The sequence below is a fragment of the Haliotis cracherodii genome, unplaced genomic scaffold (assembly GCF_022045235.1).
Source record: "Haliotis cracherodii isolate W230 unplaced genomic scaffold, xgHalCrac1.p SCAF_18, whole genome shotgun sequence".
NCBI classification, from domain to species: domain Eukaryota; kingdom Metazoa; phylum Mollusca; class Gastropoda; order Lepetellida; family Haliotidae; genus Haliotis; species Haliotis cracherodii.
In genome coordinates, this window is record NW_027266273.1 from 18,739,814 (window position 1) to 18,754,008 (window position 14,195).

Genomic DNA, 14,195 nt, shown 5'->3' on the forward strand with positions numbered 1-14,195 from the left:
TATCCATATTCACAAATCGCTGCCAGAACCTTTCAAGAACAGCTTCAAGCATAGCTAAATCATCACAAGACGTCATGCGTGTGTTTTTTATCAGATGTCAGAAGCTTTGGAACCCAAGGAGGGGATACTTTTACCATTGCCAAAATTTCTGTGATAACAGTGTAATCTCACGATTGGGCTCAGCTATTTGCCGGTCGGTCACCCAGATATTGTGGATTCTTTTGATCGTGTCTGGTGTTGCTGACGCCACAGGCCTTCAAGGATGGGTTGTCTTCAAGGCTCTTCCTGCCATGCTCAAACTCTGCTGCCTACATCTTTGAGGTGGCACAGGGAGGAGCATCTTTTCCTCGAGTTGTACTCATGTCTTCATGAATGACTGATGCTAGGCCCTTTTTCGGTAATTACTTGATCTACTGCACGTTCCTCAAGTACGTAAATTTTCCAAAGGTCACAGACCCCTGCTAATTTACTTACTAGTCACAAGTTCGAAACAATTTGCTCAGTTGACTCAAGTTTCTGTGGATATACCTCTATGACATCATGTAGTGTCCACAACGAAAGATTTAACTATACTTAACTTCCTGTTTGAGGCTAAGAACTTATCAATCAAGCTTTAACAAAGGTTTGAAATAGCAACAATGAGTGAGCATGTGACCACCTGTTTATTATCTCATTTGTGTTAAAACTGCCTGGATGTTGATGGATGTTGATAGATGTTTAAACAAGATTTGCCACTAACGTGGCTATATTCCCCACCCCTGTTGCAGAATTTATGACATAATTAAATCTAAACAAACCCTTACCTTTTTTAACCGAGGTGGAACTTGTCATGGAAATTGTAAAAACAAGAAGAGTTTGGAACCTAAGTCCATCTTGTTGCCATGGACACGTAAAAAAATAAAAAATTCTAAAATTTCTAAATAGCAAAAGGCACCAGTTCAGCATGTACCTGACAAACCTGCAAAGTTTGATGAAAAAATATTGAACAGTTTATGAGTTATGCTCCGGAAACAAACCCTACCCTCACAGAACCTAAGTCCATCTTGTTGCCATGGAAACATAAAAAATAAAAATTTCTAAAATTTCTAAATAGCAAAAGGCACCAGTTTAACATGTACTTGACAGACCTGCAAAGTTTCATGAAAAAATACGATTTCTGAGTTATGCTCTTGAAACGAAACGTGACAGACGGATGGAGCGTTTCTATATCCCCCGCCAACTTTGTTGGGCCGGGGGATAATAAATTGATTGTTGAAGGTTGTTTCCCAATCAGATTAAGAGCACTTACCAGAACATGCAGATGAAACAGTGGCAAACTAAAGACAGTGCTGTTCAATCCAGTTCTTACATGACATACCGTATTCGATGTAATAAGCGGCCCGCTGTAATAAGCGCCCACTGTGATATTTGCTAATATATTGGCTAGCGAACAATCCCAATTAGCACCCCTTCCTACTGATCCATGTACACAAGACTTATTTATTCGTGTATAATACGCACTCTTGTGTTATATGCACCCTTAATTATGGGCAATTAAATTCAGGATAAATATATCTGTCATGTATAATACACACAGACTTTTATTTTGTAACATTTCAGGCTGTCAGCATAAACCACAACATTTACAATCTTTCAACTCTGGATTTTTTTCTCCAAATTTATATTCTTATAAGAGCCCCTTAATTCAACTTTTGATATTACGTCGAATACGGTAATTAGCACAATCATGATAATGATAAAAAAAATTCTTCATTGCCAAAGTGTCTGTGATAATATAATGTACTCTCTCCTGTTAAATGCCTACAAATCTAGTAATGTGGTGATCACTCAATTGCTGGTGGGTCATCACCAAATGCTGGATTAACTGGATCATTTAAACAATTAAATTATTCTTATTTGTTATCATACCTAAGATTCGGACTCTGCTAAAACAGTTTTAGACTGCTGGCTTGAACATAGCCCAAACTCAGCCTCTTATCACCATTTTCTGAAGAATACGATGTTATTATATGGAATATCACTAGTTGAGTTTATAACACAGATCAGATTTTTACAAGACTCGGGCTTCTGACTCGTGGCCTAATTCGCAGCCTGAAGACTATTCATACATGGATTATTTTATGGGAAACAAAACCTTGCCATGATTTTACTGTTCTAGAAAAACAACATTTCATTGCAACATTGAGAAAACAGATGACATATTAATTTACCAGAGCTTAAAATATCTCAAGGCAAAAGAAATCAAAATACATTTCGCAGAATAATATAGCAATCTTTCACCTTTAGAGTAAACAGATCAAGTGTATTGAATTTCTTATCAATGATGGTGAGTCAACAATGATTTTGTTCTAATGGCTGTCATGAATCTGTTATAAGAAATGTATTTTCAATCAGAGAAAAAAGGGTATCTCTATATGACTTAACAGCTATCTGGTGCATCTGAGCCTACAGGTTGTGCAGTATATTGATGCAATCATTGGCTACTTCTATTGTGTGTATCTGTGAATGATGAATGTACATTTGTTATGGATCATGTGTTTACCTGGAGTAATGGTCGTGTCAGACACGTCAGAGTTCGGACTTCCATTTGTTTCTTCATCTCCCTCCTCCACCTCTTCTATCTCTGGTTGTTTTTTCAGCGGTGTTTTGCCCGACCGACGTTCAGACTCCGCCATGGTCATTTAGGGCCACTGAAACAAAAATAACAACTTGCTTATTATGAAGGCATGTAAAATGAATATAATGAATAGATGAAACTGGTCTTGTCTTGAAGTTCTTCTCGAATTTCAACATGAAAATAAAACAAGTCATCAGAAAGATGACATATCCCCCCCCCCCCCCCCCCTCCCGACAACTGTGTGTAAAGTAACCACAAGTAAATGTGCAATTCTGTATGTAATGAGTCAAGAGTTGAATGTTCTTGAAGAAGCATACATTGTTTACCCACAAAAGATCCACCATGGTCGCATCCATTTGAAATGGAAAGTAAAACAAATGTGTTTCTGTGGTGTTTTTTTATGCCAACAAATGACAAATTACAAGAAACAATAACTAAACAAGCATATAGTCAACGAAGTCATCTATATCCCCCGCCCATTTTAACACGTTATGGTCCCAAACCAGGTAACTGACCCAACATTTCTCATAGCCCATGTCAAAATAGCTGCAATGGAAATTCTAAATTAAACATTTCTAAAACTCAAATGGCACCAGTTCAGTATGTGCTTTATATATAGACATGCAATGTTTGGCAAGGAAATATTTAACAGCTTATTTGTTACACTCCATAAGTGAACCCACCTTATATTAAAACTTAAATCCAACTTGTTGCCATGGAAACGTAAAAAATAAAATTTATAGAATTCCTAAATAGCAAATGGCACCAGTTCAGTATGTGCCTGGTAGACATGCAAAGTTTTGTAAGAAAGTATTTAACAGTTTTTTTTAGTTACGCTCTGGAAACGAACACCACCCTTATAGAATTTAAGTCCAACTTGTTGCCATGAAAACGTAAAAAATAAAAATTTCTAAAATTCCTAAATAGCAAAAGGCACCAGTTCAATATGAAGTTTAAACCTATGAAAAGTAACATGGAGAAATATTCAAGAGTTTTTTAGTTCTGCTTCGGAAACTAAGATCACTCACAAAGTGAGCCTATGTCCAGCATGCTTTCATGAAAATTGGAAAATAAAAAAATTGGAAAAATTCTAAAATAGCAAAAGGCACAACTTCACCACTTAAGTGATATAAATGCAAAGTTTGATGAAGAAATATTTAACGGTTTTCGAGTTCTGCTCCGGACACGATTCAGACAGACAGACGGACATACCCATAGCTATATCCCACCGCATTATATGCCGGGGAGATAAAAAAAAATGCAATATTTCTAATTACTGCTGACATGGCAATTGAGGACAAAGATGGATTATACTTCTAATATTGAGAAGGTCCTTAAACATGTCGAATGACAGAATAATGACAAAAACATATGGAACTGCTGGGACATGTCAGCATCAGAAACGACTATTTTTTAACAGACTATTGAATGTAGAAGGCCACTACACCTGCTGGCTAGTTCCTGGAGTATTTGTTCTAATTTATTGTCCAGGTTTCTTTTGCCCATTCGAGCACTTCGGACATTACAACCTAGAAAACAATTTGACATAGTAACACTACAGAAAAAGAACAGTCAGAAACAGCAACACCTTGTGTGTTGCTTGTAAATTAGTTGTACTACAGTTCACAAGACTACGGTTACAATGACATGCAATCAACCAAATCTCCGAGCCAGACCACCCGATCCAGTCACCTCTTATGACTAGCATACGTTGTTTGGGACCAATTCTTACCCGGAATCTATCGACAAGCAAAGGGTGTTGGGGACACATTCAACTTGAGGTCCCCACTGGTTCACTATTACACTGACTGAATGATTACACCCCCAATAACAACCAAGATCAGATAACTCACTTTATCAGTTTCAACAAAGGAAGTCCTCCCATTACTAATTCTGATCTTTGTGAAATATAAATGTTACAGAATCAGCAGTATAGAAGCAAGTTAAGATGGCATCACATGTGCATTATTTCACCCTGGAATCTTTGGCTACAATATCCATAATGGAAGTTCTGAGTATACACAATAGATACAACAATGTTATTTCTACCTTGCTGAAAATCTTCTTAACAGCTGTCTGTCAGTGTCAGCTGAACCTCAATTTGAATGCAAAAATATATATATTTAAGCCTCCGATCCATGGTAAAGGTGAAATCCATGGCAGACTGTCTCATTTACGTCAGATTGAGAAGTCAATGACATTTTTAATGTTGTATGTCATCATGTCAATAATGATGTCATTCAGATATCCAGAGCCAATTAAAAAATCTATGGCACCTTCCATATCTATACTACTACACGTCTCCAAGAGGGAGGGAATGAAACTAGTGTTCTGTGGTCATTGTATTATCACTCACAGGGAGACTTGTACACTTTTCTTGACAATTACATTTCTTATCTAACATAAATTCAAAACACTGAAAAGGGTTTACAGCCCCACTTAGGCCCCATTCTCAAATCACATACATCAGTCACTTCCCCAAAAACTTGTGAATACTGGATTACTGACATCTTGATAAGTGTAAAAAGTCTACATCCCATGACAAACAGCTGGTTACTGACAAAGAATTGGAGACAAAACAGTCTGCAGACGGCTTAATCCCTTGTCTGCTACAGAAAGGATATCCTGTCCTGTGCCATGTGTTGAGCAACAGTGAGAATCCAAGGAGAACTCACGGAACAGAATATGGCCCATTGTGATAGAATAAATAATTGGTAGAAACTGACAGTGAGTGAGTGAGTATGGTTTTACGCCGCTTTTAGCAATATTCCAGCAATATCACGGTGGGGACACCAGAAATGGACTTCACATATTGTAGTAGAAACTGACAGAGCACATCTTACCCAAACAAATATATCTTTTTATAATTCAGGAAACATAATCATGATAATCCTATTGATATTTCATCAGATTCTGGCAAAGTTTTACTTGACCTTCTCTCAGCTGTTTACTGTTTAAGTTGAGCTTAAGACATGACGACAAATCTACATACATGACATCATCGATGTCATTTAACAATGCAATTCGAAATCTGCCCTTACTAGGACCATCCACCAAAGATTTGAGATACGCCATTGATTCAAGTCCTGCAGTATAAACAGTGATCCAAATTAAAAAAGCATGAAAGTAAATGGGGCCTTGTCATAACCTCAAAGTCAAAAGTTAAAGATATGAGGAGTCTCTAGATTCAAACATAATTCGAGCAATAGACATCAAGGACCCCAGGACCTCCCTTAATTTCTAACTCTGATAAGTATTACACATACCATAAATACTAGCTACATAGATATATATAAACTTGTGGGAAAAAGTAAAGGTGCTGTTCTGTAAATGTTTTGTTATTGAAAGCAACAAAATAATATTTGGTCATTTGTCTGATCATTGGTTTATCATAACAAATTCATTGACAAAACCCATACCTGGTAATAGGAGACAGCAACACACCTTACAAGAGGGGTGGTGTAACAACCCAATTAACAATGTCAATATGAGGTGTGACCATCACTTGTGTTGATACAGGTAAGGCAGCAGGGGCGCATTGAAGACACCACACAGCCTGGGGGGGATGTTGTTCCAAATGTCAACCAAAGATTGGCCCAACTGAGATAGCATTGCTTGCTGGTTCTGGTCCCGTCATTCCATCTCATCCCAGACATGTTCCATTGGGGAGAGGTCTGGAGAAGCAGCAGGCCATGGCTGTACAGAAATGTTAAGCTGTCTCAAATTGTCTGTTACAACATGTGTAACATGTGGGTGTGCATATCCTGCTGTAACGTGACGTTACACACCTGAACAAAGGGTCCAACATGATCTCAAATGATGTCATCCCGGTAGCGTATGCCATTCAAAATGATGAATCATGATCTCCCAAGACTGGCAAGTGTAGTGTCATGCCACCTCATACCATTGCACTTCCACCCCAAAACTGATGATGTTGGGTAACGCAAGTGTTGCTAAAACGTTGTCCTGGATGCCGCTAGACCCTTGCACAACTCCAGATGAAACCTGGACTCATTTGAACATAACACTGCCCAGGTCTTGTCTTCTGAATCTCAGATGCTGTCTACACCAAGCTAGGCATGCCTGACGGTGATGTGGAAGCAAACTAAGGATATCGCTAGATATGTGGGGCGGATGTTGTGCTCCCTGAACAGGTTGCATACGGTTCTGCCACTAATTGGTCTCAACCCAGGAACTGTCCAAGCTGTTAATGTGGTACTTTGGAATCGATTCGGTAGATGCAGCAACCGAATATTGTTATCTTGATGACGTAACGTCGCACTTGGGTTACCGGCCCCTGGCAGGTCATCAGTGTCGCCCTGCTGTAGATAACGTCTCCAAAGAGATGATATTGTGTTTCGACGAACATTAAAATGTCTGGCAACTTTGTTTGCAGCATACCCACAACGTGTAGACGTTGATTTTCAGCAAGCTGTGTATGTGGCACTGCATAAGCGTTCTTTACGGTTGAACAAAAGTGTTTTTAAGGCCACCTGATAGCTAAATGATCATTGCGTGCTGTTCACATTAAAAAGATGTGTGCAAGTACCATGTTCCAAACAAACATTACAATTGTACGATGTGCCGATTTTCGGTTATAATTTCATACAAGGGAGCTCAAGGCTATAGACTATTGACATACATAATATCTAAGGTTAAAGAATCATTCTTGTTGTGAATGGGAATGACAAAAAAGAAGAGGATTGAAACAAACCCTAACAGGCAATTATCATGCATATGATAGTTTGGAGATTCGATACAAAAATAGAACAGCAGTGCAATTCTTAATAGTCAATGTCTGACTGACAGCAGTGATTGGAGAGATTGATCAATAACAAGACAATAATTCTATCTGGACGACATCCATATTGATCTAATTTCATGACCAATCAAAATTGTACAATAAAACCACAATGTAATTTCAATAAACAAGACCAACAGCCAATTGTAACAATTGTAATCAACCATTGTCAACCAGAGTTCATAGTATTTGTTGGTGGTGGGGGGTAGCCTTTTGGTCAAATCATACTTGATGCTACTCTCATTCACTTTTGAGGTAAGAAATCTGGATCTGTTGCAAAACATGAAATAATTCCCCTTTTGTTTGATACTGAACTCTGAATCTTTGATGATTTGACTGTTAGTTTATGATGACTGATCGCACCCCTTCATACTTGTGCTATGTTGCAGAGTTAAAATAAAAACACACCAGCACATACCCTTAAACAGAAATAAATATGAGCAGATGTCAAACCTCAGTTAATTTTGTCATGACAAGTATTAGTAAATTGCAATTTAATTGCGATGAGAATAAAAACAATTACAATGGATAAATTGTGCCTTGTGTGAGCTCAAATCTTAGCAGTAATGTCAGTGAGTATTCAGACTCAGTACAATAACTAGTGCTACAGGCTGTATGCATCAAAAGGCAACTGGTATATCGCAACAAAACTTAAAACCCAATGAACACAAAAGTTACTTGTTTACCCCAACCACTCATTATTCCTTTTGAGTGATTTAACATGACTTAATATGACTTTGGGTGTATCCTTTCTGATAAAAAACACAAAGTAACTAAATAATCCTTCTCTGCCGTCAGCACTTCACACTTCAGTTATCAATAGGTAAGTGCAGAACCCTAAAAGATGTGCTATGTCAGTATGTGTTTGCAATCAATCAAATAATGTATGAGAATAATGAACACAATTTGCACTCAGAACCCTTTTCGAACAAAAGAAAATAAATTATTCACCTGAGATCTACACTGTCATATTCAACATTTGAGGATTCACTAACACATTGACAAAATTTAACAGGTCCTGGACATGGTCACATATATACAGGAAGAGAGAGCTAGGCTGGACAAAACATACAATCAAAACAAATTGAAAACACATTTTCTATCTTTAGGTAAATGTATATAAGGTACATAATTGACAGATATTGTTGTAAAAACACTCAGTAAACCAACCATTTGAAGAATCAGCACATGACTTGTCGCTTATTTGAACACACATTTCTTCTGGCCAGCACACTCACAAAGACATGATGATGAATATGCTCAGAATGGTAGGTCACACATTGATGAGGCTTCCTGGTGATCACTATATCCTCGACACTCCACCATGATAATGTGCTGGTTTCTATATGCACAAAACCTATATTCCAGCTTCAGTGATACACAGCCTCAGTCAGAGACAAGTAATACAATAAGAGAGAGGGCGAGTAGGAGCTGTGTTTACATGTTTTAAGGGGTCTGAGCAGGTGTTGTGTTGGCAGACGGTGGCTGCATCAGCAGCAGCCAGCCCAGCAGTTGCTGCGCCAGGTAGTAGTACTCTGATCGTGTGTACACCACTCACAATGGAACTTCTAAGAATGGAAACGGGTTTGGAACAGTTCCAGGTGATGCTGAACTTACCCTCATAACCTGACCTAACCGACTGACATGCATACAATTACAACCCATATTACCATGCTTGGATTAAGGTAAAACCACTTGCTGCCTGCCGTCACACACTGTTCAATAATGCTTAACACATGCGGCGAAGAAATACCTCTAGTCGATGAGAAATTACTTACAGGAGAAATAAATGGCACCTCTGAGTTGTGGCCAAGCTACAGACATACTTCCCCTCAAATGCCATCATTTTTCAGCATACCAAGAACAAATACCAACAGACCATGACTGCTTGTTTCAACACAAATACATAATACATTATAAAGGGAACAAACGATTAATGCTTGCTACAGCATAACCTAGTATGGAGTGGAAAAAGTTAACAAATAGTTATCATGAAACCTTGAACAAAACAAAAAGATTCAAGGTCAGAATTAATGACATTTTCAACCACAAAATCTTAAAATCATAATAATTTTTATAACAGTATAAGAATAAGGTCATCAAAGTTTTACTTAAGCATGTTATTAATAATAAAGTGAGCCATAAAAGAGAAGGGGTGCTACTCTTGTTATGAAACTGTGTTAACAGGTCAAGACTTGGGCGTACACTAACCTGCATGTAGATTAACACGCTGATCAATTGTACATACCAGCGTACACAAACCCTGCAGTTCCATGAGAGGCACCTTTGTTAGACCTTACTTTGATTACTTCCTTGTTCAGTACATGTAAGAGGCAACCTCGACCTCTTGATGCGTAAAAATGAGTAAACGCCACTCTGTGCTGATCCTCAAGATATCATCTTATACCGATCAGGAAGTCTTGCTCTAGACATATTTACTCCTAAAGGTGTGGTCATGTTGCTGTACTCTGCTGTACTATTAAAGCTATTCAGTGCTCCCATAAACTGTATCTTTGCTAACATAGAAACATACTGAAATAACATACAATTATCTAAAGAACACAGTGACACGTTCAACCAACCATTTTCTGCATAGCTAAAAGACCAAATGTATAACATCATGTACTGTGGAGGCTAAATACTGACTTCAAACTGTTAACCTGAGAAACAAATTACAATTTTTGTAATAATGCATATAGAAATTGTAGAGCTCTATTATCATATACATGGGTATTATTAAACATTTTGTGATTATAGTTCAAGTGAGTGAGTGAGTGAGTGAGTATTGTTTTCCGCCACTCTTAACAATATTCCAGCAATATCACGGCGGGGGACACCAGAAATGGGCTCCACAAACTGTACCCATGTGGGGAATCGAACCCAGGTCTTTGGCGTGCGGGCGAACGCTTTAACTAATAGGCTATCCCACCGACCAGAGTGAGTGAGTGAGTGAGTGAGTGAGTGAGTGAGTGAGTGAGTGAGTGAGTGAGTGAGTGAGTGAGTGAGTGAGTGAGTGAGTGAGTGAGTGAGTGTTGATTTACACAGCTTTTAGCAACATTCATGCAATATCATGGCAGGGTGCTTCACATATTGTACCCATGTGGGGAATCAAAGCTGGCTCTTTGGCATGAAGAGTGAACACATTAACCACTAGGCTACCCCACTGCCCCAGTATGAACGTGAATACAGTGAATACGAAACTGAACATCCGAGTTTGCCACAGCATGTTTTGCCTACACTCCATGAAGCTTCCATACTCTTCATTAACTCAGAGCAAAAGTAAATTCTAATAATTTTCTGTTATCTCTATCTGATTTTACACCACTGCAGTGTATTACCTCGAAGTGTACACTGATGGCCACATAACCACAAGTTGTATCATAGAAACATTTAGTTCCCCAAAACAAGAGATAATATAAACCGAAATATGCTCAAAAATATCCTTCAGTAACATTTCAGTAAAAGTTCACTTGTTTAGTTATTTACAACAATTAGGTTTCAACAACAATACCATTTGTTGATCATTTCTGTTACTAACTCACAAGAAAGTTCCAGTCCACTGTAATACACTGACTTCAGTACATGCAAAATGACAGACGTGATCAACTGCGACAGGAGAGTTTTATCAATGTCAGTATGGCGATATTACTTGTTGAACACCATGACTGAACTGTATGATCACTCAAAGGTACTATATTAACATTATTAAAGAGTTGAACACATAAGTAGCATCAGGGATAGTAAATGTATTTATTATCAGATGTGCAGCCAAAAACACTTACTTTTTCAAACGTCAGAAAAACATATTTCATTTGTTTCTTTGTTGTATAATGCAACACTCAGCATTCTAACCTGGAATCCCCAATGGGGGTATAAAATGTATTTGAAGAACGATATCAAACACTGATACTGTACCTTTTTGACCAGGGACTGCCCATGAATATTAAAGTATTCCTGCACTGTGTACATCACTTCTATAATAATTTCACAGAAAAAACTTATATGAACATCACATGTAATTCTTATGCCCATGAGAGTCAGATTCAGGATCATGCTAATAGTCTCATCCAATGACGTATAAAATGTAAACTTCACATAACAAACTCATAAGGCACATCTAGGTCTAATGATTTTAGTTTGTGTCAAGTAACTCGAAAATAATCCAAGATCTGTTATTGTGACTTCCTGGTTAAAAAATAGGCCAATGTTGATGATCGACGTTTCATAAAATAATTGTGTCTGAAATGTATGTGCATATGATTTATTCATGTTACTTTGTATGGAGTTCATTATGAGTATCACAGCATGGTGTTAGCTTTCCTGCAAAACCTCTCATAAAATCAATACAACATAAACAAAGACAGCGAACAGAAGACAGACACATATCAGTATTAGAGATGCAAGGCAGGCTTGAGTCAATCAGAGTAGCTTTACCTGACAGGAAAAGAATAAATTCACAATGTTTTAATATTGTATGTACATATGTGAAACCATATCTCAAGTCCATATCGCTTCTTCCACTGATGTGGTATGTACTGGGTCATATCTCAGTTATCTAGGTCTGAATCTAAATGGCATGAAACAAACATATATACATCACAAGACTTGTATTATTACCCACCCTGTCTACAAAAATATGAGGTTTCTGAAAAGTATATGAACACATTAGATTTGTGTGTCACAAGTGAACAGGATACTAAACAGTGTTCTCATTGTTCACAAGTAGTACTGATGTCACCGAATCAATGGCAGCATGGCCTCCATCTTACTGACATCACACAGGGGCAGTGAGGACACAATTTAAATATCAAAGTGGCTGGGGCACCAATAGTACTACCCTGAAACAATTAACACAAGACAACAAAGATGACACTGCAATTGTGATAATTGGGACCAAATATTGAGCTGGTTACGCAAATTACATCTGGTATACATTATAGATTTGAAAAAGTTGGGAGATAATCTGAAAGATTTGTGCATGCATTGAGGAGTCAAATATAACCGAATCAATATAATTTGGGGGGGGGGGGATTGGGGGGTCCCACACACTCATTCTCATCCTAATGTTTATGCTATTTGTGAAAAAAAAAAGGGCCCACATAAATGTATTGGTTCCTTTACTATCTTGTCTGTCTTCCATTTCAAGGGATGTAATGCAGAGAAATAGAACAATATTGGTAGAAGTTGTTCTTGTACATGATGAAAGGAAGCATGAGTATTTTCACCGGTAAATAATCTCTGTGTCCACAGATTCATACATTCCATACAGTGTCTGTCATGAAAGTTGCTCACAATTCACTCTTAGTACAGTGCATAAATGGACATATTCAGGGCCAGAACTAAACTCAAAAGCTTTACTGACCCTGGTGAAGACAAAATGCCCTTGTAATGTTAGATCAATGGGGAAATTTGTACTTGCCCTTGGCTAGAGCCAGGCTAGTGTTAATTTCTAGCCTTCCATATTGGACACAGGTTGGATTTAAATAAGATAAATATGTTAAACATAGATATGCACTGACATAATCTCCACAAATCAATCTCACAAAAATGCTTATCTCATACATATGACGTCAACAATAAAATTGAAAGCAACGCAGCATAAAGTTTACAAATCTTTTCTTCATCATAAACTCCTGCACACCCTCCACAACGTAGACATGAGTTTCACTAACGAATGTTACATATGTTGTCATATTACCTTAACCTAGTTTCTTCAGACAATCAGAGGATATGTATCTGACATAAGACAAAAGCTTGGGTCTGTTTCCATAGAACATCCCTCGTTCCAAGAATTAATTATTAACATAAATCAGAACAAAATAGAGTGATGTCCTCTAAAAGCAATGAGTGTCACACACAGACATACAACAGATGTGCCCTTGCCACCTCGATCAGCTCTCCGATCCCTATCATACCTGTAGATTCTAAGTGTAAACATGGGGCAGCTGCTGTATACCACTACTATGTGATGTTACAACGAGGACAGGTGGGAGACAAGGGTGGAGCCGTCACAGGCAAGTAGCAGTAAAATGCCGCTCTGGTTACACCCTTTAATCAACTCATAGCTTATTGTCAAGCAAATACGCTCCAAGGCGTCTTGTTTGTTTCACTCCCTCAAAGTACTTGAACATCCATGCTTTGTGGTTTTCACAACAATTCAACTTCAACATAACAATATGTAAACCATATAGAAAAATGAAAGACTTCAACTGGGAGCTTATACCCGACACACCTTAAGCATGAAGAAAGAAATGACTAACCTCCCTCCTTCAGGAAATGTCAATAAAAAATATTTGATAAAATAAACTCAAGCCATTAAAGATATCCTATTGAAAGGATGTTATAAAGCAGATTATCAACTGATGTCTTGAAAGTAAACCAGATGAGCTCAATTAAATGGTAGAACAAAACTTGCATCAAAAGAATCAAAACATGTTTTTACAATTCAATGTACATAATTGACACACATTCTCCATTTGGGCAGAACACTGGGGTATTTTTCTAAGTTAGATAACATCATATACCTAATAAATACCTAACTTTCCAATAAAAAAAGAAGGTCTTAGTGTGCATTCTACAACGCAGGGTGTATTTTTTAACGACTTTGGATATAGGTCATAGATTCTCAAGTTGATCATTTCATATTGATGATAGATTGATATATGTCGTTAAAGGTTTCCTCACAGAAGATAGTTTTAGATGCACAGTGAACACAAATTCAGAACAGCAGACTTCCTTAAACTTCAATGCTATTACAACCTTTTGATGGCAGTAATT

The 14,195-nt window shown here is 37.7% G+C and overlaps 1 protein-coding gene across 11 annotated transcripts in view; it reads right to left on the minus strand.

Moving 5' to 3' along the window:
• LOC139465845 (cAMP-regulated phosphoprotein 21-like) overlaps window positions 1-14,195 on the minus strand; it is a 71,701-nt gene that overhangs the window by 35,459 nt on the left and 22,047 nt on the right. For 6 of the 11 annotated variants that reach the window (XM_071247796.1, XM_071247798.1, XM_071247797.1 and 3 more), the window contains exon 2: window positions 2,543-2,690. In XM_071247796.1, coding sequence (XP_071103897.1) covers window positions 2,543-2,681 — 139 coding nt within the window. In that variant the 5' untranslated portion in view covers window positions 2,682-2,690. Of the gene's footprint in view, window positions 1-2,542; window positions 2,691-6,036; window positions 6,060-8,588; window positions 8,799-9,629; window positions 9,652-13,284; window positions 13,328-14,195 lie in introns of those variants that run through there. The other 5 variants (XM_071247789.1, XM_071247792.1, XM_071247790.1 and 2 more) reach the window with 5 other exon arrangements.